This window comes from Magnolia sinica, chromosome 3 (genome assembly GCF_029962835.1).
Source record: "Magnolia sinica isolate HGM2019 chromosome 3, MsV1, whole genome shotgun sequence".
NCBI classification, from domain to species: Eukaryota; Viridiplantae; Streptophyta; class Magnoliopsida; order Magnoliales; family Magnoliaceae; genus Magnolia; species Magnolia sinica.
The window spans coordinates 5,761,524-5,785,326 of record NC_080575.1 but is presented as its reverse complement, the minus strand read 5'-3'; the positions used below and the strand labels follow the sequence as shown (position 1 = coordinate 5,785,326).

Here is a 23,803-nt window from a genome sequence, read left to right as displayed (position 1 = left end):
CCCAAACCCCGGGCGGATATAAGAAATGGATATATCACATATAACATGAAAATCTGGGCTTCTGCTAGCGGTCGTTGCACTAGGGCCAGTGTCAAGGCTAGCAAAGTATGCTTAGCTAGTGTAGTCATCAGCCAGGTTGCATTTTCCAAGCAAAAATGTTCAGGTGCTCTAATAGGGAACTGACAGTCTAGCTTTGCAATAGTTTCCATCCCAACAGGTATCTCATCATTGCAAAAGATCTCATAATCCTCGTCACCAGTTTTGAAATATCTTTTTTTTTTCCTTGGTTCTATTGTTTTGTCTAGATCTAGTTGCATCACTTGAGTGTCAAATGATGAACTCATAGGCTTAAACCTGGCTGATGTTTGTCATGTTAGGCGATCTGAAACTGCTCCCAACGAGATTAATAGTCATTAATTGTGGCGTGTCCTCTTTGAAGAGGCTGAAGCTACCAATCTAGTTGATGTTCATGGGTCTTACTTTTTGGCTGTACATTCCCTTCAAATGATCTGCATCCAAAAAAAAAAAGGAAGAAGAAAGAAAACTTTTGTCAAGTCTTGGGACACATGTTTATATCGTTTTTCCCATCTATAAATGGCTACATCGTCAAATCCATGTGACTGTAAATCTGCAGTTGCATTCATCAGTGTTGGGGTCTTGATGTCCATCCACTATTTGGTCTCATAGATGTTCATGTCTGCAAGATCATGCTGTTGTATTTCCTTAGGCCTCATGAGAACATTTGTATCGTGCACTTTGAGAGATGAGAAGGGAGAGATATTGGTGGCTTGTTCTGGGCCTTGTGGGGAGGCGAGACTGCTCCTAAGCGAAGTTAATCACGCTTAGACGTGGTTTGCGTTTGGTTGACCTCTCCCTCCTTTTGGGAAGCTCTTACATGTTTCTTCTGTAGGTTTCAAGGTTTTGTTTGGCCTTGGAGGCTTTTTTCTTATATTCAAGTAGTGTTTCAAATAGCACTCGTAGCGTACGTTACGTAGTATAGCATAGCCGTAGCCATAGCGCTACATGGTGTAACTAAATAGCATAAATCCCTTGTAGCATACGCTATAGCTACATAGTCTAGCATACGCTATATATATATATATATATATATATAAGGCCCGACCCATTAACACAAGATATTGTCCACTTTGCCTAAGCTCATGGGTTTAAAACGCGTCTTGACTGTTAAGGAAGGAGCTCACTCATAGCCATGACAACTCTAGACAGCTCTTCTGATGTGGGGGACAGAGTTCAGCCTCTACTGTGTGCACAGTAGCTTGCCAATCACTGGTAGCTTGCCCAAGCCCATAGGCCCCGCCCACATCAGCGTCCGCCCATGTGTGCCCACCCACGTGTGACCACAGTGACGGGGCGTCACAATATATATATATATATATATATATATATATATATATATATATATATATATATATATATATATATATATATATATATATATATTAGTTTTCTTTGTATCTAATGTTGAGGAATGTGACACTTGTATTGTATTTAATACTTATAACCTGTGGGATTTTTATTCTTTTCATACTTGTGACTGGTGGTTTCAATTAAACATTATTAATTAAAGTGGTTTGCTTAGAAAGTTGTTGATGTGATAATTATTTGATTTGGTTTATATACGTGGAATGGCTTTCGATCATGATAATTAATAGCTTGTTTGAACATGCTTGTACACTTGAAAAAATGAATAATCTTTTAGGCATTTTATATTTTTTCCTTTTTTCCCTTACTATTTATCATATTTTCCTATTTTTAAATTAAAAAATAGAAGTATCATGTAGCTTACGCTATTTACGTTATACGCTACAAAGGGCTGAGCGATACGCAACCGCTACCGCTATTTAAAACGCTGTATTCCAGAGGCCATTAAAAAAATCTCTTATTGCCCTTTTGGATACTTGATTTTACTTGGTTTAGAAAGGTGCTAACGATTGTGGTTGATAGGCTTACTTTTGAAGGAGTGACAAGAGATTGGTTACTCTTTGCCCCTTTAGTAATGTCTTTGTCCATGTTTTGGATGAAATTTTTGTTGCCATCCGAAAGAGAAGGGAAAAAAAAAACTTGTATCATGCAGGTCAATATTCTATATTTTACCATTTCAATGCAATTTTCTTTGAATCCTTTATTTCGGCTGGATTTATGTAGCCGACCCCAATTAGTTGGGGTGAGGCTTAGATGATGATGATCCTTTAATTTGGTTGTGTAATTGTTAATGAGATGTATTTCACATTACCTTTTCTTATCCATATTGTGGGTGTTGTGTCACCTGCTCACATGACCTTTTCCATTCATACTATGCCTTTAAAAATAAAAAATAAAAAAATCCATACTCTTTTGTTTTTATTTATCATTATCTTCTTAGGGCTATGGCATACCACTGATTTTTTAATAGTATTATCATTGAGGTATTCCACAACGGTAACGATGGTCGTAATGGCCACGGCCATTACTGTTACAATACGGGCTGTAATGGCCATTATGGCTTCCTTTTTTTTTTTTTTTTGAAAAACCTATTTCGGCCTTGTAATGGACCGTTATAGGGTTGTTACAGGTCATTTTTCCTATAACGACTGTTATAGTCATTACTCATTACGACCCCATAACGGACCATTACAGGGCTGTCATGGGTCTCTTTTCTATTTTTTTTTTTTTTTTTCTATAACGGCCATTACAACCATTGTGACCCCATATCTCTTACAAAAAAAAAACCCATTATGATCCTGTAATGTGTAATTGTTACCACCGTTACCTTTACGTAACTGTGTTTGGAATATCTTGATCATCATGATTCATAATCATCAAAACCTTATAACTAATTGGTGTCGGCTACATGAATCCTTTACGCTACTTCACTCTGTCAAGGGCCATAACTTCAGCTACACCATAGGTCATCAAGTCTTTTCTACTATCACCCACATCCTTTGGGCCTTCCCCCTGCACTTTTAGAGCCTTCAACTTGAACCAACTCACTCTTAATTGGTGCAGTTCTTGTTCTCTGTTGCACATGACTAGCCATCTTACTCTACTCTCCCTCGTCTTATTATGTACTGTTGCTACTCCTAAATTCCCTTGAATGTATTCATTTGTAATACTATACTTGTCTTGCCACTCATCCATCTCAACATCCTTATTTTAGCTAAACTCATCCTATGAACATGTTGTTCCTTAATTGCCCAACATTCTGTCCCATAAAGCATGTCTGCTGGTCTTATAGCCATCCCCTATAAAATTACCCTTTCAGTTTAAGTGGTATGTAATGAATGACGATCACATAAAACTCTAGAGGCACATTTCTATTTCTTTCACCCCGTTTGAATTCTATGGGCAACTTGCAACATCCTTCTCAATCCCTCAACTCGTGAATTATCAACCCAAGATATCAAAAGTGGCCATTTTTTTGGGAAACATCTTGATCAACAATCTTAACTAATTCCTCATTCCCACTCCTATTGTTACTAAAATTGCACTCCATAACTCTCTCTAGTCCATCTAATTTTAAATCCTTTCGATTCTAAGGCACCCCTCCATGAATCCAGCTTTGTGTTTATGCCCTCCCTCATCTTGTTAATCAAAAGTCAAAACTATGTCATTTGCAAACAACATACAACATGGGATCTCTTCCATAAATGCCTCGTTAGTTCGTCCATACCCAATGTGAAAAGTTACGAGCAAATTAAGGATAATTTTTTAACAGTATGTACCGTGTAAATAATTTTCGAAAGAATGATATAATTGCTTTTCTCCCATATGATGAAGCTTGACGTGTATAAGCCTTGAACCATTTAAAAAAAAAAGATATTTGGGCATGATGACTATACATAACTAGAATTATTTGCAGAGGGCAGTTTATATACGTTCCAATGTGCATCCTTCGATTCCTTTATTAAGAGATATCTTAAGGTTTTCTTAATTTGGTTGAGTTTTATTTTTGCAGGATATGCATGACATGAGAAACTGCTATGATAGCTTACTTTCTGCTGCTGCGGCCACCACAAATTGTGCATTTGGTATGCCCGTCAACGTGATGCCATATTTAAATATCTTTTCCTTGAAGGGTTTATTACTTTTCATGAAAAAAAAAGGTTCACCCATACATCTCTTTGCATATTCTGTGTTTATCGGTTACGTTGACTTACGAAACTTTGTCAGACTATGAAACTTTGTTTACGTATTCATGTTGTTTCATCAAAGCTCTATTTGACATGGTTTCACACTTAATTGGACCATCATTAATTTCATTTCGAAAAAGCATCATGTTGTTTTGAAATGAATACATTATAATACAGATTGGGTCTTAGTAGCTTTGACTGCCACATAACTTGTACGATTTAGCATGATCTTAGTAAACTAAGTTTGTGGATTAACAATGGACCAACTCATGACACATCAAGTTTCAATTTGATAACAGGACTTGTTTAATTTCCATCTTCATTAAGTGAAGTTCTAAGTTTGACTAAGCATTATTGTTTTAGTTATATATTATTATTGTTTTATTTATATATTATTTCTTGCATAAATTAATTTTGGACCATCACTCTATGGGCCGTTTTGTTTCCAGAACTATCCTCACACAAATTTTCTATTCTTGCAGAGTTTTCGGAGTCGCTGCGGGAAATGGGTGCCTGCCTTCTTGAGAAAACTGCATTAAATGATGACGAAGAAAGTGGTTAGTCAATTGAGGATCCTTTTATTGTAATGATGCTGAAATTCAGTTGACAATTAAAAGGTGGACCCTCATTATTCCTGCCATCAAACAAGGATTAAAGAGTCAGCAGTGATGATACTAGGTTGAGTAGGCCCCTAGTATCATCAAGGGTGTGTGTTCCTGTAAAATTCTTTTTGTGAAAAATTCTTGAACAGTTTGGAGAGGGACGCCAACCCTTGAATTTTTATTGGGCCCACTGTGATGCGGTAGGTAAAATATACTCTGACCATTAGATGTGTAATCCTATGTTAGGTCAATGGCAAAAAAATCAGGGCGACCTGTAATTCTGGTGGGCTGCACCAAAGGAAAAAGTTGGGAGGGAGACGTCCACCTTTGATATTTATATGGCTCACCGTATTGATTGTATAAAATCTACTCCAACCATTAGATACCACACCACAACTTGGAGCTGGGGGCCAAACATCAGGCCTGTTCGTTATTTAGGTGGGCCACATGAAGGGAAACAGTTCGGAGGGTTAGTGTTGCCCTACACACTGTTTCCAATTGTGCGGTCTACCTGCAATACGGATTGGGCTGATTTTGGGCACTGGGCCTGATGTGGGGTGACGCTTGGCAATCAAGGTGGATTTCACATAAACACCATGGTGGGGCCCACCCGAGCTAGCGACCCCCTTCATAATGTCAAATAACTTACAATACTTCTTTCGGGCTAGGGCCGGGCCTTGTAATATTTTGGCCCATCACAGGCTTGGGCCGGGCTTAGGCTTAGGTTTAACGATGCAGGATGGGCTTGGACAGAGCTTGGCCCGGCCTGGGGTAAATGCTTTTATTTATTTATTTATTTTAAAGTTTAACATTTTTCTTTAGTTTTTATGATTTGTTGCAGAATTCTGTTTTTTTTTCCCCCTCAAATTCATAAGGGGAAAAAAGAAAAGAAAAGAAGAAAGAGTCCAGCTTGCAAGTTTGATTCTTTTTTGTTGGTCATTCAAGTTGGCACCTGATTCATAGTGTTTTTAATCTCACTATTAATTACTAAAATGTATTTTGTGATTCAATATTCTATTGTGTATAAACTGAAGTCATTTTAATATTGAAATGACCACGTTGTTGTGATGTGATATTGTCTATTCTGATTGTTGCATGACTATTGTGCTCTAATTTAATTTGTTCTATGCAGGTAGAGTTCTGTTAATGTTGGGGAAAGTTCAGTTTGAAATTCAGAAACTTGTTGATTGCTATGTGAGTCTCGATTATTTTGCTCTAAACATTTGGTAGATGCTTTCACAATATCATTTTGAAACAAAGGTCTTGAGATGATCTTGGCACTGACTTATTTGCATATTTCAGCGTTCTCATATTGTCCAGACAATATCTACCCCATCGGAGTCCCTTCTAAATGAACTTCGAACAGTGGAGGTACGCTCTTTTTGCATTAGTTGTTGCAGAGGTGATATCTTGTTTCGCTTCTCATAATAAATTCGTTATCAGGAACAAAAAAAATACGTTTGATATGTGATCTTGAATCTAATTCTATGTCCACAAATACATGCATGGCCACCTGGATTGTACATCTTTTTGTGTTAATATTTACCAATCGATCTGATGCAAGCAGTGACGTCAATGTGCATGGACTTGAGATAGATCAAGAACTTCAAAAGATGTTAGATAGTTTAGTGTATGCTGCAAGCATCTCTTGTGCCTCAGCCTCACAGTCGATGATTTTGTCTATGTATTTTTCACTATTTGCTTGGAAAATGCAACCTGATTTCAGACGAGTTGCATAGATGTCCTTGCTTATCTGGATCATTACTTATATTTTTCACTTTGTGTTCGCATTGACCTTAAGGCTGGCCAGAGTTTCATTCTTTACGAGAGATATATCAAGCTCTGCCCAAATATTCTTTGAATCAGATTTCTGCATGTTCAAGTTTTTTTTTTTTCTCTCTCTCTCTCTCTCTCTCTGTGTATTTACTCTGGGAAACTTCTGATACATGCATGTTCTATGACTTTGTCATTTAAGAATGATGCTTATTATTATTTTGATGGTTCATATTTGTTTGCTAATGCAGGACATGAAACGCCAGTGTGATGAAAAAAGGTCTGAACCTTTTTTTCTTGTTTAGTTTCTGTGCCTCTTTATATTGATTTTGTTTTCTTCTCAAAATTGGGTATGTGCTCTTCAGAAGTCTATATGAATACATGATGGCGGCACAGAGAGAAAAGGGGAGGTCAAGAAGTGCCAGAGGAGAAACTTTTTCATCCCAGCAGTTGCAAACAGCTCAAGAGGAATATGATGACGAGGCAACTTTATTTGTTTTCCGGTTGAAATCATTGAAGCAAGGGCAGTCTCGAAGTCTTCTAACACAGGCAGCTCGGCACCATGCAGCACAGGTTTTAATGCTAATTTTTTTCAACTGCCTTGGGACTCTTTATTCTCCTTATGAAATGAGGGTTAATATGGTTTTTTTTTTTTTCTTTACATTTTCTTTTTCTTGCTTGCAAACAGTTGAGTTTCTTTAAGAAAGGACTCAAGTCTCTGGAGGCAGTTGAGCCACATGTAAAACTGGTTACTGAACAGCAACATATTGATTACCAATTCAGTGGACTTGAGGATGATGATGGGGAAGATGGTGATGAGGATTATGGTGATGATGCCAATGATGTTGGGGAATTGAGTTTTGATTATGGACAGAATGACCATGGACAAGACATTGTTTCTACATCTAGGAATTCAATGGAGGTGAGATATCCGTACTTGGAATTTGTACAAATCGTTAAAAAAAAAAAACTGCTGTTTATTTTCAAAGGCTGGTGAAGTCCTGATATTTTCATACTTACGGTTATGTAAAACTGTTTTGAAGTTTCAAGCTATACAAACCATCTTTTTCTTATTCTTTTTAAATTTTTTATCTTGCTTTATTTATACATGCATGAATTCTTCATTGCATTGAGAGGTTCTGTTGCAGGATTGGTTTGACTACCATGTACAGGGAAGAGAGGAGAGGGAAAATATCCCTTGATGACTTCTTCTTCTTCTTTTTCTTTTTCAATTTTTTTTTTTTTTTTTTGAGGCCTATTGCTCTTGAATTTTGGCCACATATATACCTAACACCAACCCACCACAACACCTGAGCCCACCCCCCCCCCCAACCCCTTTTCATTTTTGCAAGTTAAATCGCAAATATATTATCATCTTGTTTATGTTCCCAAACTTCTGATTTTACTTATCTCAGAATTTACAAGCCCCAAGTTTTCCACTTCTTTGTAGCAAGGGGGGTCACCAGATGTTGTTTCAGCTTTTATTGCATGCCTTTTTTATTCCTAAAATTTGAAATAAGCTTTTGTGCGTGCAGCTAGATCAAGTGGACCTCTCATTTGCTGCAGCATCAACGGTGGGAACTGCAAAGGTGATAAGATATTGCCCATTTTAGGATAAATAGATTTTCAACCTAGTAGTTAGTGGTTGCTCATTTCTGGACGTGGACTGGCATGGACTATCCATGAAGAATTATACACTGCTCAGTCAATCTTTTTTCCAGCATACAATGTCTGCATATGGTGCCCATTTCTGGTTTTCCAAATCATTTTGGGTTTATCTACATATTTGGAGGGTAGATACCTGCACAATTTCCACTGACCGATAATCTTAACCATTTGAATTGGCATTGTTTATTGTGAATCTTTGGTTGTAGCTATGCTCTATCATCAGATGTCTAAGATCATCTGATGAGAGAGTTATTAGGGCATTTTCCCATTCCCTGATGGGCCCATGACAACGACGACTTAGGTTGACGAGAGGTCAATCCTCTTGTAAAATTTCTTACTTGCCAAAATAGCACCCTTAACCATTCAGCCATGGATGCTTGAAAGGGATCAGTGTACGTATTGAATAACCAAATTTCAATTGAAGTGAAATCTTATTAGGAATCAATGGAACTGGAAGACATCAATTCAAATCCCAGATCTTCGAATCTGAGAGATCAAGAATTTTCAAAATTTGTTAGATTCAAAGGCCGAATTTGAATCAGTGGGATCTTTCACTCACATTTTTTTCCCACCAAATACATTTTATCAGGGGCTATTTGGACGCAAGGAAAGTTAATTCTGTGGGAAAAAAAGGTATATAGTGCTTTACGCGTGCAACCATTGATCTTAAACTTCTCATATTTGCCACACAGTCCATATTTATTCCTTGATCCCGGTTGTTTGACAGCATGACTTAGATAGCCCATCCAAGACAGTGTGACCCAGACAATCTGACTGGAACACAACTTTGATTGCAACCAAACAGGCCGTTAAACTCTTTGACCCTCTATTTTTGACTGTCCTACATTCATGTGATCAACTGAGCATCACCGACTACCTAATTATACATACTTTCTGCTGCATATTTTCTCCAAAACTAGAACATGTTCTGCTCGAGCTTGGCTCCAGCTTACCTATCCAGGAACATGCTGCTTCCTGGAAGTCTGTTTAATGTTTGGTTCATTGGTTTATCTCTGAGAAGTTAACACACCTAAAGTGACCTATCACAGGCTTCAAGATGTTGTTATTATTATTTTTTATACTGAGGTTTTCTATAAGATGTAGCAAACCTCAACTTGTACATGGCTATTGTTTCGAAGGCCTATGGCCTGTTGAAAAATTGGGCTATGTATTTCTGAGATAAAAGCCCTTTCTTTTATAATTTTAAAAAAAAATAAAAATGAGAGAGAGAGAGAGAGAGAGAGGAGATACAATAATTATCATCCATAAACATCAGTTCTAGTGAATTGTAATTAAGGATATGATGCTCATGAGATCTTGGTCATTTCTTCTTGAGCTTTGCTGTGATGCTTGCGATGATTCTCTGCTATTTTTTTTTTCTACACTTTCATGAAATAAAATTCTACAATTTGTAAGCGCAAAACTCTACTTGAAGTTGTTTTTGGAATGTACCAAGGGTCTGTTGGGTAGACGCCTAAAAATTAGTTCATCTTATTTTGGGTGTCTACCAAACAGGCCCAAAGTGTGTTGTGGGAACTTTTACATCTATCGCATGTATCAAGCTGTCCATTTAAATTTTTTTTTTTTTAAAATTACAATATCCTGGTGTTGGAAGTCGAATATTTAATCCAACTGCTGTTGGCTTATGTTCTCTTTTTTCTTTTTTTCAATTTTTTTTTTGGCAGGAAAATGTAGATAAAAGTCAAGGGGATCTGCCAACCTTAAGCAGGACTCCGAAGGTTGGTAGTCAATCAGCACCTATCTTTCCTGATAAAATGTTTGATCCTGCAGAAAAGATAAGAGACATGCGACCTTCATCAACTAGGAAGTTTCACACATATGTGCTCCCCACACCTGTTGATGCTAAGAATCCAGTTCTAGCCAGATCAAGTACTCCAGCTGCTCGTGTACGGCAGGGAAGCATGAGCGGTCAGACTCGCAATTTGTGGTACTCATCCCCACTGGAACCAAAGAAGCATCTGAAAGATCCCAGAGATGATCCATCATCAGACCCATCTGGCCGCACCGTGAAGGCCCAGTCAGTGCTCAAAGAGAGCAACAGCACCTCCATCAGGGCCCCACTAACCGAGGGACAAGCATTCCGACAGTTTGACATACACACTGCTTCTGATTCTAAAAAGATAAAGAGATATGCTTTCTCTGGCCCATTAACGAGGAATGAATGGTCGAACAAACCTGCTTTGTCTGCCAGTGGTCCTATATCCTCAGCGGACCACCCACAGCTAGTTTCGGCGATGCTCTCACGCATCCCGATGCGCCATCCATCCGTGTCTCCAAGAGTGTCCCCTCCAGCTTCACCACCTCTCATGTCGTCGCCGAAGATAAGCGAACTTCACGAGCTTCCTAGGCCACCGGTCAGTTTAGCTAACCCCACCAGACCTCTGGGTTTGCTTGGTCACTCGGCCCCTCTGGTTTCCAGAAGTCAAGAGCATTCTCCGACAAACAAAGTGCCATTGATGACACCAAAAGCAGCATCACCGCTCCCCATGCCTCCTCCTGGAAGTGTCACTCGCAGTTACTCTATACCTTCAAGTGGTCAAAGAGCGGCCGCATTGAATGCAGACATTACTGAAGAAGTTGCTTCACCTCCGTTGACACCCATTTCTTTAACGAATACCCAGCCGGCATCAACTGCCTCTGAGTCAGCCACTCGGCTTGGAAAAATCTGAGGTAAGCAAGAACTACTATGCCTTTCTTTATAGACCTTAAATGTGCCCTTAATTTTCTTTTTTAATGGTTGAATTGAACGTTCACAATTCAATTTAGCCATGCATCCCAACCCACCCATATATTTGATAGGCTTGGACACTTGTCTTTTCTCCGTTTGACAACTGATCACCTACACCCAATGGTAGCCCAACTTGTAGTACCTTACCCTCGTCCCCGCACACACACACCATGAAGATAACTCTTCTCAAGCTCCCTATGTGGGCCCACCTGATGACCCAACTGGCCTGATTTTTTTTTTGCCTGGTGATCTTCGTGGTGGGGCCTACTCATGTCCATGGAAACGGATGGTAGGAAACCACAAGTCGTCAAACCTTGCCTTTAGGTCCTCTTTCTAATTTGAGTGTGTTTAGTCGATTTAGATTTATAATCTGAAGGGTGCGGATATTGTATATTGTAAAGTATTGTATATTGTAAAGTAATGCTTTTTGTTAATGGCAGCAGGCATGGATTCATTTGACCTGCTTGTGCTGCGTTTGGCATCGTTAGATTCTTCCAAAGCCCATCAACATATTTAGCATTCTCTTTCGTGTGCGGTCGTGTAAATAATGTGTATCATTGGTTCATCTTGTCTTAAATCATCATCATCGTCTTCTTTTTTTGGTCAGCTATTGATTACATGAGAACATCGTAATGTAATTTGCATGAAATAATGCTATTTTTTTTTTGTCATCAAAACGAGTTTATCTTAATTTTTCAATGGGAGTATGATTAACGATCCAGTGTGGCATGTATTGAAGAATGACCACTGAGATCATGATAATGATATGAGCTGCAGTTGTTTGTTGGTTGTTGATTGTGATTATTACGGTATTAATGCATTCAATGTAATCTGTTCTCATCAACAACATTCTCTTTGATGATCCTAAGAAATCACTGTCAGCCGTTGATTGCGTCAAATACAATGTGTTTGTTGGGAATGCGGAGGTTCCTTTCTTTTTTTTTTTCGAAGCCTAGGAACGCACATGGAACGATTATGAGAGACTGAATGGAAGGGGTGCATGGACGACTGATCACTTTAATATCTTGATCCAATGTTGTTCGAAGTGTTGTGCGCCCAGACTACTTGGGAGGTTGGAGCCTACCAACAGTCCCTGCATGGCCAGAGAATTGGTCCCACCAAACAATCCTAACGGTGCAATTCGAACCAGGACTGATTATTGACTCTGGCCCAAATGGGTGGAGCCCGGCAGATGGTCTGGATCATGTATATGTTTGTGACATGTTCCCAGAATATATGGTAAGAGTCCAATTGGGTGGTTGTTTTGGAGAGAGGGTGGTTAGTACACCTAAATCGGCTACATGGTATGTGCATCAACCACTTAGATGGACTAACCAACCACTGATGCATGGGAGGAAACAGATCTCTGTAGGGGATCTACCATTGACTTGCCCACACCAGAGGATGGGCGATGATTCAGACAGTTCCCTTTCGATGATCCGAGCTATCCAATTGTTAAAAATAAAAGATGGGGAGTAATAAGCGCAGATGGCACCCCTTATGAACAAGAATTCTGGCCCACCACCCATGCTTCGGAACCACCAGACCAGCAATCAGGATCTCTGTAAGGTGAGCCCCACCTTGTGCAGTCTGCTGGTCGACAACAAAAATTTGCCAGCCTATCATTACATTACAGAGAACTGGTCACCTACAATCATATGTGGCCTCTCTCTCTCTCTCTATTTTTTTTCAATAAATAAATTTACAAGGATATGTTCTCATATGATACGTCCCAACCCTCAAAAAGCTAGATCAAGGCGATGATAATGGAAAATAACTGAATAACATGGCCTTTTTATATGTGTAGGACATTTTAAAAAAGAACGGGAAGAATAAAACAAGGGCTCGTATTTGTAATCAATTATTATTATCATTATTATTATTTTTCCTTTTGTTGCAAAGTGTGCATCTGGTGGCTCTAAATATCATAACGTTTCATGATATTTTGCGTGAAATTAGATTGATTACTCAGGAAATATCAAGAAATTCAACCAAACACACCCTAACTTAACAAAATTCTAACCAGACGGATTTCAGACATTCCCCAGGAAAGTGCAGTTTCAACCAAACAAAATTCAACTGTTTCCGGAAGAGTACTTTCTGTTTCTTGAGCTCCCACAAGAAATATAAACACAAGTAAAAGCATTCCCCAACATAATAATAATAATAAAAAAAACCTGAATGCGTGCAAATTCCATTCACTTGTGCATCCAAACAGAGGACACGGAGAAGTGAATGGACGGACAAGAAAGAACCAAGAGAAGGGATAAGATGTAGAGGCATGAACTATACTACATTTGGAAAATGAACATCTATGTACAATGGAAGCTAAACTGAAAATGACCCAAACATGATTCCAGATTGTAATAAGCTCCAATCTGCTTCCCATAGCTGCACAAATTTACAGGATAGAGAAATCTACCATGTTAAGTCTTACATGAGGGAAAACAGGGTCCCTGCTCACGAATATCATGACATGTGGTTTGCTGATGTGTTGAATATCGTGCAAGTGGGGACCATAGTTTAATGATCCAAAGCATTGACATGATGGGCCACACCATGGATGGGGTTAACCTGGAAATCTGTGATTTCGACTGTCCTGACCATCTGGTGTCGTGGCCGAATGTTGTAAACATTCGTTTTCAGAAATAGGGGTTGTAAACATTTCCATCTGAGAGTTTTGAGGGCATTCCCCATTCATGATGTGGCTCATCATTTCAAGGGTTTCGATAATTGCACCATGGACCCCAAATGCAGGAAGCCAACTCAGCCAACTGTACATTTGCTGATGAGCCGGACCCTATAATTCCTCATCTTTCACTGAGTGGATTATCCACCAAACATTTATATGGATGGAATGTAACAAATGAACAAAAAAGAAAAGCCTAATTCAAGAATTACACAAAAAGGGGGACACCCAAGTAATTATAGAAAAAAAAACTCTCCTAATACCTCTACATGCCGCTGCCAAAAACCTCCGAAACCACTTCTTTTCCCTTGACTCTCTTGTTGTTTGTGTCCTTCCGAAGATCCATCGAGATCCCGATTGAGGGTTGCTTGAATGTGCGGATGAAAGTCCGAGATGGAGCCATGTGAGGTTCTTCCTTGATGGTTTTCTTTTTTCTAGAAGGCCCACCAGCAGCTGATTGATTCCCCAAGGGTCCCGACAATGGAACCCTGGGCACCTTCTTCATGTCAAATATTGATGCGGCAAAGGAAGCATCGGATGGTCCGAATGATGTCAGGCCATTGTGAGATGCATCCATTGGGAAACCAACTGCTCCATCCTGATGGGGTGGCGGGAACTTCTCGCTCTTGCTCTTGGCATTTGCGTGCGTAATTAATCTCCGCCTCTGGAAATTAATACATGAAAGATAAGAAATTGATAAGCCTTTAAATTGATATAGATATCTTGGCAAAGCAGTCTACACAGTATTGTAAGCAAATCTCAGATGGGTTTAGCTAAGAAAGCTAGAAACCTATTCAGTATTTGAATGGAAGAAGGAGATTCCATTTGTCCATGCACAAAAATTCAGCCATTTTCTCAGACTTAAATCTCCATTTTCAGACATATTCTATGACTTGAATCTCCATCCACAAGTAATCCATCTTTTTTAGCACTTGAATGGCAGATGGAGATTCTGTATGTCTATAGGGCTGCAACTTGGATTCGGGTCAACGTGAACCCGATTGACCCAACCCAAATTTGTGTGTGGCGTTGTTAAGGTCCTTGGGTTTGGTTAGGATTGGAAAACGCAAACCGGATTTGAACTTAGATTGGGTTCAAGTTGAGCGAATTCGGGTTGAGTTAGGTTGGATGGGAATAATCACATGTATCTGGGTTGGATTGGGCTGTGCTAGGGTTGAGTATAGAGGAATTCGGGTTGGGATCAGATTGGGCACCTTGGGTTCAAGGTCAGGTTGGTTGACAGGTTGGGTGCCCTTGAGCTCGGGTGGGCTCAGTTGACCCTAAACCAGATCCAACCCGCCCAGGTTGCACTCCTGTCTGTCTACACTCCTTTCAGATGTCCTGATGCTTGAAAAATATCCACAACACTACAGCTTTAAAAGATGAAATACACTCTGTACTTCATGCAAATTTGAGCAAAACAAAAATAATAAAGAGAGAATATCTTGCGTACATCCAAGTTTACTTGGAGCTCAGCATTTGCTTCCGGGGCTGGCACAGCCCTGGCGGCTCGATCACGAACTCGGACTTTCTTCGTACTTTCACCACCATGCCCCTTTCCACTAAGACCTCTTTGCCTGTAGGGGACAAGAAGAAACATAAAATCTGTCATTAGATGACCAAACAACTGATAACAGATTAGGAAATGAATGCATTGGAGGAAGACTTAGATGGTCATGATGTTGAATTGATTGAGTGATAAGATATGAAAGGTTATAATTAGAAATGAATGCATTTGAGGGAACCTAGGAGTAACACCAATATGTAATAATAGGATGAGGAAAAGTAGACTTGATGGTTTGGCATGTGCAATGGAGACCAAGAACTGCACTGCTTAGGAGAAGGTTGGTTCAAGTTGAAGGCTCGAAAAGGATGTGGGTGGAGGGAGTTAAAGACTTCAGGACCTATGATTTAACTGAGGATATGGGTCCGTGATAGCGTGGAATGGCGGAATAGGATTTGCGTAAGTGACCCCAAGTGGTTGGGATAAGGCTTAGATGATGAGAATGAGGATGATGATGCTGAGACACCATGCAACTGCATCGAATTGGACATAGGAGGAAAAGAAAATAACCTTTTAGCTTCTTCATCTCTCAATTTCGCATCCATTTCTTTGCTTGGAGGATACTGCGGTAAGCTTGATGGGTCACATGCATAAGGCTCCGTTTTGAAGAACTAGATACAAAGACATGGTACAAATTAAAGAAACTTCTCCCTGAAATAGAACCATTTTTTTCCACTCTCAAACAACATTTTCAAGAGTGACAGATCACGCTATTTACCATCAAGTGAAATTCATCAGAACTGACTAAATTTTAGCCTGCATTTTGGTTCTATTTAATTGCAATAATTAGTTCAATACAATGGAAATGACCAAACGGGAATCACCTACCTTAGTATTGAGGGGCAAGGCTCCAAATTGCAATTACACTGCTTTCATGTTGGCTTGAAAGGAATGCAATAGCAATTTGAGGGCTACTTGCTCATTCCAAAAATTAATGGAAGTATGAATTAGTCATTTCCATTCTACTGAAATAATTATCACAATTCCATAGTGCTTCCAAATGCATCCTTACGTATTTATCTAAGAAACCGTTTTCAGTAGACTGTAAAATTGCGTTTTTTTTTTTTTTTGGGAGAGGAAAACAAATTTGGCTTAAAAAAGCTAGTAAACTGGTAGCCTGAAAGCCCAGCATTGGCTTGGAGAAAAGCCATCATATAGCTTAAAAGCAAGAGGCATCTTTAAGAAATTGTTCGTTTGGATATTTCCCAAAAATCTAATCATAGGTTCTTCTCTACATCAGAACAATAGGGCCATTACGCTCATTACTAAACTTGTTGAAAGATATTTACCATGCATTAAGTTGCACACTGCATGCACAAAATGCAAGCAAATCTGTGTCTTCAACCATCCATTTTAATTAAAAAAAAAAAAATAAGAAAAGAAAAGAAGAAAAGAAGAAAAAGCAAAATCCTAAATAATAGCAAAGCAGCCAAAATATGCCTAATGTAAAAGGATAGCAAAGCATTACATACACTGAAATGTACTTTCTCTCCGACTGTAATATTCAGAGCTTTCACAAAGAATAATGTCTCGTGAAGGATTTCCACAACATTGTTTTGTGAACAGAAAAGGAAGCATTGCTATGTTAAAAATACCTCTTCCTTGAATACATTACACATGCACATGTGCATTCATGCATGGAAGAACATGCACACACTCCCATGCACATGTGGCATCATTGATGTCGAAGTATAGGGCAGTTATCTTGTGTAAACATGAGGTCAGAAGCCACAACCAAACAGCAGTTAGAAACTAACTACGTCAGTCTAATAGCATGTTAGAACTTATTCAATCATTGGTTTGGTCCTTTCATGTATGTTCCCAAACTAAAGGTGGTCTCTAAATTTATGCAGGTATTGAAGGACTCTATTTACACCCAGTTCAGTCGTTGAGTTGGTAACGTATATGCTCCCCCGAGGCATGACCAAGATCGAGTCTCCTTACTGTGTATTCAGAGAGGCAATGTGCCCCGAACCCTACCAAGAAAAAGAAAAGAAAAAGAAAAGGGGACTCTGTTTTCAGGAAATGTAATATTGAGTCAAGTGGAACTACAGTACTTAAGCGCTCCCACAGTGATGTCATGCATACTCTTTAGGATATCTATCACTACTTCAGCCAAAAGTTTCCTACTAGTTAAGCAAAACATTTGTCTGCATTTGCAAGCAATATGGTGAAAGAATATTTATGCTGAGATTTTATGGGTCCTGATGCATAGGGCATCAACAGTAGGGTCCCGATGAAGCCAGTCCATGCAAGCCCCATGATTCCAGACTGCTGACCCCATTTAATTGGTATAACGCTTAGATGATTATGAGTCATTAATCCAGACTGTTGAGTTGATAGTTCACAGTAAGGATGGGAGATGCATCAAGGTGTCCCAGGGTTCCAGCTTGGAAGACCCTAAACATCCAACGGCTGCTGCATTTTTCTTAACCATCTATTTGAAGGCTCACCGATTGAGGGGTTAGGATCTTCCAAGCTCAGAGATTTTTGGGCATCCCCATCCACAAAGGGGGCCCACTAGATCAGCAGGCTGATTTCTCTCATTTAAAAAGAAGAAGAAGATCGCCAAACCATGGGCCCCACATACATAGGCTGACACTTCAGGACCCTGCAATATCTCATTAATGTTTGCTCAACCTTGTTCTGCTGCTTGTTTCATTGACTCAATTACTGAAGTACTCTGAGAAATCCACATATTTTATTTCATATCCACCACTCTAGTTACCTTGGTCAACTCAGAATTTCGATTCAGTTGCATGTGAAGACACCATCATTCAGAGCAGCATAGAATCCGTCAAACTAGTCTGACCTACTTAAGTGTAGAAATTGTTTTCTTCAGCTGGCACAAATACCCAGATAATCTTGTCTTTGTTTCAAGGTTGTTGAGAAAAAAAAATCAGAAAAACGAAAAGCAAAGGAAAAGTCACCAGAAAATAAAAAGAAAAAGAAAAAAGAAAAACAGAACCAATGAATAGGAGGAAAGGCCGACAAGCTTATTAAACTGTACAGCTCAGGCAGACACTCCAAGACCATTATCGAAAAATTAAGCCCATGAACATCACAGTAAGTGTGCTCGTCCGGGAGAAAAAACATGCATAGATCATGACTGGAGAAAAAACATGCATAGCTCGTGACTATCTTGCAAAAGACTATCTACAACCAGAACGCTTACCTCGCTATTCAGAGCAGCAGTTGCAGTGCCCCGTTGAGCTGGGTCAATCGAAAGAAGAGTTTCAATGAGGGGTAGTGACGAAGGTGGGAAATCTTTAAAAGTCTCTGCTATGCAGCGCTGATATGGCTGTGTCGGCTTAAAGATAGTCGCATGTGGCAACTTCGATTTCTTCCAATATTCATCTGATGGAGAACCACACAACTTAAAAATCTTGTGTAGTTGTTCCACCTAAGAAAAAAAAAATGTAGTAAAGGGCACAAAACATCAATGAATAAGGACCCAATAATAAAATGTAAAAAAATTGCAAGAGAGAAGCCAATTTGATTGACATGGAGTTTTCTAGCTCGTCTAGGCCATAGTAACAAATCTCGTTCTCGGCAATTTCTCGGCTTGGAAATTTCGTGGAAGATTTTTCTAATTTGAGGTTTTTCTTGGGATATTATCAAGAAAATATCGCTGAAAAATAAATATTAAAAATAATATTTATTCTAAAGTAATAAATAAGTTTACAAAACACGCGCGCACGCACTCACATGACAAATTCCTCAAGTTCAAGCCAGACTGTCACGGCATTTTGATCAATTACCAAGAATCTAGACCTTAGTGATTGTTTCTATATGGAAGCATACAGCACCATTGAGTGCAAGCCAGACTGCCAGGGCATTTCGATCCATTGCCAAGAAAGTTGAACTTCTAGAGCAGTTTAAGATTGAAAACGGGTCCTTTGGAAATTTCGAAAATGTGCATATGCAGGGATCAATGTCGAAATTAAAGGGAATCTCCTTTAACTAAATCTTCGATGCCTACAAAAGCATAATACACATGTCACTTGCTTAATGGCTGCAGTCCATTTCCTCGAGAAATGGAAGGCTGCTAAAGAGTGTACTGCATTGAATCCCACTCCTCCCACATGTGCCAATTTGAGACGTGTTCAATATCTGGATCTTTCATCAAGTCGACCCCATTGGCTGTTGTGAATGTGCTGTGACCTGAAAACCAAGCCGGTCTGTTCATTTGGATCATCTGTACAGAAAAACGAACAGCTAGAAAGAATTAACCAAAGGTCCACATCTGATGCACATGAGTCACATGGGACCTGCCTGGTAACCGGACCGACAAGATTTCCAGGCCATTGGTTACACACATAGGAGCCTGCCCAATGAATGGCCTGGATTGCACATGTGCTGCATTGGCTGCAGCAGCACATGTGCTGCAAGAAACATTGTTGCACAAGCAGTAATGGATGATTTCCGACCATCATCAGGAAAAATCATTGATGCGAATTTTTCTACTCGTAAATGCAATAAATAATGCAGGAAATGTATTCTAGAGACGTTAGTATGAAAATGGAAATACCTCTGTCCGTCCTGGCATGATTGGCTTCCCAGCAAGCAACTCCGCCAAAATGCAGCCAGCACTCCAAAGGTCAACTCCAACACCATAATATGTGGCCCCCAGTAAGAGTTCCGGAGGACGATACCAGAGAGTGACAACCCGACTAGTCATGGGCTGTTTGTGGTCAGGATCATAAAATGAAGCCAGCCCAAAATCAGCTATCTTGAGACTTCCATGATTGTCAAGAAGTAGATTTGAACCCTTGATATCACGATGCAGCACCTCTCGGTTGTGACAATGCTCAAGCCCAGAGAATAATTGTTTCATATAGCATTTGACCTGCCAACCCAGTAACACTTTGAAAGAAATCAGCTCAGGCAAATTAAGTTTTCCATGTGGCAAAAAACTTGCCAATCACTTCTACTTGGTTACCAGGTCCATATCAGCACAAATACAATGCACGCCCCCCTCTTTCATCCATTGGGTGCATGGTTCTTTATTCATAACAAATAAAAAAGAAAAAAAAAAAGCAGCAAACCCAGTGTACTGGAATGAAAGTTGTTGCTTCAGAATAGTAAAAAGAAGATACAGGCACAATGCCCAGAGCTAAAAGAACCAGGTTTCGTTCAGTTTGGAATGTTATTTTCTATGGGAAACAACAAACTTTCCTCTATCTATAAAACAGGTCTAAAGCAGAATGGATCTTTAAAATGCATATTTACAATTCTTTTCTGAAACTGAATGCAGAAAAAAGTGTTTTCTGCTAAATAAATCAAATTCCCACATTTGTTTTATTTTCTGCCATTTATGGTCACAACCTCTGTAAAATTAATATTTGGAACCCCAACATACACATGTTTTGCTAACATCCCTACCTTCATGGGGATGTTAGCAATGTCCCCAAAGCTTTTAAATGGCACATGGGGTGATCTATCATCAATTTGAACCGTTCATTCATTCATAAGATTAGGAGTAAGCCATGGTGTAAAAATCATGCCAATCCGAAGGTCTAAAGCGTTTGATCGACAGCATGGAAAATGGACAGCGAAGATTGAGCGGAGAAACAAAATAGCTCCAATCATCATCTTGAAACATCTACTACATAGATCTCACTTTCTGTTACTCATGATTCCAAAGTAGCGCTTTGGTTTGATGATTCTAACGATGTGATCTATGGTTCGTAAACAAAAGGTGGTTGTAACAAATAGGCCTCTTTGTGTCCCGCATGTCATTCAAAAGATTTGGGGACATTGTAAAAGTGAGGGAGAGAGAAGTTTGATAAGCCATAGCTCTTTTAATTTGCTGAACGTCATCATCAACTAAGCCATGGCAAATGTGATCATGGTATTAGGAGGCTTAAAACATGGAGACAAAACTTCAAACATAAAACAGGTAACAAAAGTAAACTAAGAAGGAAAAGAACAAAGACACTGGGCAAGAACTGAATTGGTAAACTACTCAATGGAGAAACTCTACAAGACATTGCAGTGCAAATAGGAAAAACACATGGAAATCCTTATCAAGTTATCTCACAAGGAAGAAAACAAATGAATAACCATGCCTATAGTCCCATCTTTTTTATTTAGTGGAGAATACATGGTTAATCTGATTTGTAAATATACACCTACTGTTAAGTCCCCCCATCAAGTTACTGCAGAGGAACTTGATTCTCTGCATCAAAATCTTGGGTTCTCATTCTTCTTCTATATAGAAAACATGTTTGAGCATCCACTGCTCAACACAGATACACAATCAAGACCAAGGCAGCCTTGAAGGGCACTTTAGTCATTCAACATCTAGCAAATTGTGATATGGTATACAATGACAAAATGCCATTTTAATATTAAATGATTGAGGACCATTGACCCTGCAGATTTTTTAGTAATACAGGCTCTAATGACATATATGGAATTTGTAGTTATGCTAAACAGAAGGCAATAGTTTATGAGAATTGGGTCTCTATCTCTAACCTACTCTGTAGAATCAATAAGTTCAAAGACACAAGTTCCACGCATTGTATATAGTCAAACTCAATAGATTTTACATTGAGTCTTTTCACTTCATAGGTATTGCACACTAGTCTCCTTTTCTGTTTTACTTCTTTGAAGCTAGACAACCTTTCCATATCAAGAAAAAAGTTTTAACTTATCAATAGAATTTTATTAACGAACTCAGAGTCACATTGTAACATCAGATACTGCCTAATAATACAAGGGGGAGTATTTGATACTCTGGCAGAGTGTGATGCTTGATATGCAGGCGCTCAGGAATTGTGGATGTGGCATACGTGAACTAAAATTAAACTGACTAAATTGTGGAACCCGCTGTCACTAAGTCTCAGTCCTAAAATCAAATTGGTTGAACAATCCTAACCTCCAATTTGTGGACAGTTGTTTATTGAAACAGAACCGCTGGATTTATTTTTATTTTTTCATTTTTAACCATCCAATAAATGTGAACCAGTCTGATACTCAGGTAAGCAAATAAGAGTAATTTTTATTTCTTGATAAATCTACACTGGGACCCACAATTTGGACAGTTCAATTTAAATTACTCATATGTCACATGCAATTTCCAAGTGATTTCTAAGTCCTGAGTTTCATCCATCACACTACCAGAGTATCAAAGTTTTTAGCATGATATAATGCATAAGCACATGAAATAAAATACATAATTCTATCAAATACATGTCATACTTATATCACTGACATAGCATTTTCTTATCCCATTTTTCTTTTTATTTTCTCTCCTATCTTTCTCAAACATTTTAAATTTTCTTTCCAACAAAATAAGCTAAAATCATACTGCTCAAAACCTGTCAACAATTCACATTCCAACAGCCAACTTATGATTCTAAGAGTCTGAAATCTCTATTGTGCCATGTGCAAAGAAAATCAACCAAGAAACCACAGAGAACCGACAAGACAGACCTGCGGCTCGGTGAATTCAATCCCGGGGCAAGCGGCAAGGCCCGCCAGGTCGTGTTCCATGTATTCAAAGACCAGATAGAGGCTACACGACATCCTCGAGGTCACGAGGCCCTCCAATTTAACCACATTGGGGTGGTCGAGCCGCCTCAGTATTAGAATCTCCCTTGCCATGAATTTCACGCTCTCTGGCTCTAAATTATCGAACCGGACCTTCTTCAACGCCACAATCTTGCCAGTAATCAGATCTCTCGCCTTGTATACGTTGCTATATGTTCCCTGCCCAATCTACCGGAAATTCAAATAAAAAAGGAATCAGACCAAATTTGGAACGTTGGATCATCATTTCAAATCAAAACTAAACGGCCAATAATCAAATTCAGACCGCTGGATCAGGGCTGTCATCCAACTCAAAATACTGAATCAGATCAAGTTTGGACGGTCGGATCAGTGTCTCCTACCAAACCAAGAAGGGAATTCAAATTCCAATCGCCTTTCGACCGTCCGATCAGGGTTTATCACTAAATCCACAAAATAAACTCAAATTGGGACCACTGGATTGGGGTTTCTAACCACATCAAGGAAAAGGAACTCAACAAGGTGGAATTTCGATGATGAGATAAAGTTTTGGAGTTCTAATTACCTTATCGAGCTTCTCAAAAGTATCTGCACGCCGCGGGGCCCACCCATCAATGGCGTCGCCAGCAACAGCCAACAGCCACGACGGCCATCCCACGGGCGGCACGTGGAGATTCCGCAGCGATGACGGTCTCCGTTGATGCTCCCGCTGGAATTCGCTGCTCCTCGTCTCCCTCCTTCCTTCCCTGTTCTTCCGGATCCTGACGCCGTTAACGGCGGTTATAACGGCACCTGACGGCTCCTCGGCTTTGCCTGGGTTTTCAGCAGCTCCAGGCGGTTTCGGTTCGGTGCTTGACACGTGCTTGCCGAGGATACAGCCCATTGCTCATCTATCTTCGGAGAGAAAACTGGGAGCGGTTTTCCGTTTGGCGCCACATGAGAAAATAACGACGGTGGGAGCTGTCGAACAAACGGAGGGATGACGGAAAACCAGGGATGGTATTTTTTTAAGCTTCTGGGATTTTATTGGAGGGAAAGGAGGGGAGAGTGTACGGACGGCGGTTTTGAGAGGGAGTGTGAAGCCCGCGAGAGAGAGAGAGAAGGGCAGCTTGC

At 39.5% G+C, this 23,803-nt stretch overlaps 2 protein-coding genes across 5 annotated transcripts in view; one reads left to right on the top strand and one right to left on the bottom strand.

Moving 5' to 3' along the window:
• LOC131239376 (uncharacterized protein At2g33490-like) overlaps positions 1-17,341 on the top strand; it is a 23,105-nt gene extending 5,764 nt beyond the window's left edge. Inside the window, exons 2-11 of one of the 4 annotated variants that reach the window (XM_058237058.1) lie at positions 3,956-4,028; positions 4,613-4,687; positions 5,865-5,926; positions 6,035-6,103; positions 6,757-6,785; positions 6,871-7,078; positions 7,194-7,427; positions 8,041-8,094; positions 9,859-10,864; positions 17,029-17,341. In XM_058237058.1, coding sequence (XP_058093041.1) covers positions 3,956-4,028; positions 4,613-4,687; positions 5,865-5,926; positions 6,035-6,103; positions 6,757-6,785; positions 6,871-7,078; positions 7,194-7,427; positions 8,041-8,094; positions 9,859-10,863 — 1,809 coding nt within the window. In that variant the 3' untranslated portion in view covers position 10,864; positions 17,029-17,341. Of the gene's footprint in view, positions 1-3,955; positions 4,029-4,612; positions 4,688-5,864; positions 5,927-6,034; positions 6,104-6,756; positions 6,786-6,870; positions 7,079-7,193; positions 7,428-8,040; positions 8,095-9,858; positions 10,865-11,362; positions 11,730-11,873; positions 12,544-17,028 lie in introns of those variants that run through there. The other 3 variants (XM_058237059.1, XM_058237056.1, XM_058237057.1) reach the window with 3 other exon arrangements.
• LOC131239377 (probable serine/threonine-protein kinase At1g54610) lies at positions 13,197-23,803 on the bottom strand. The gene is made up of 7 exons (XM_058237060.1): positions 23,256-23,803; positions 22,616-22,900; positions 19,707-20,024; positions 18,351-18,578; positions 15,686-15,786; positions 15,065-15,188; positions 13,197-14,275 (listed from the first exon to the last, which is right to left on the bottom strand). Exons 1-7 carry the CDS (start codon positions 23,571-23,573, stop codon positions 13,877-13,879), a joined length of 1,773 nt encoding a protein of 590 aa, XP_058093043.1. The 5' UTR covers positions 23,574-23,803; the 3' UTR covers positions 13,197-13,876.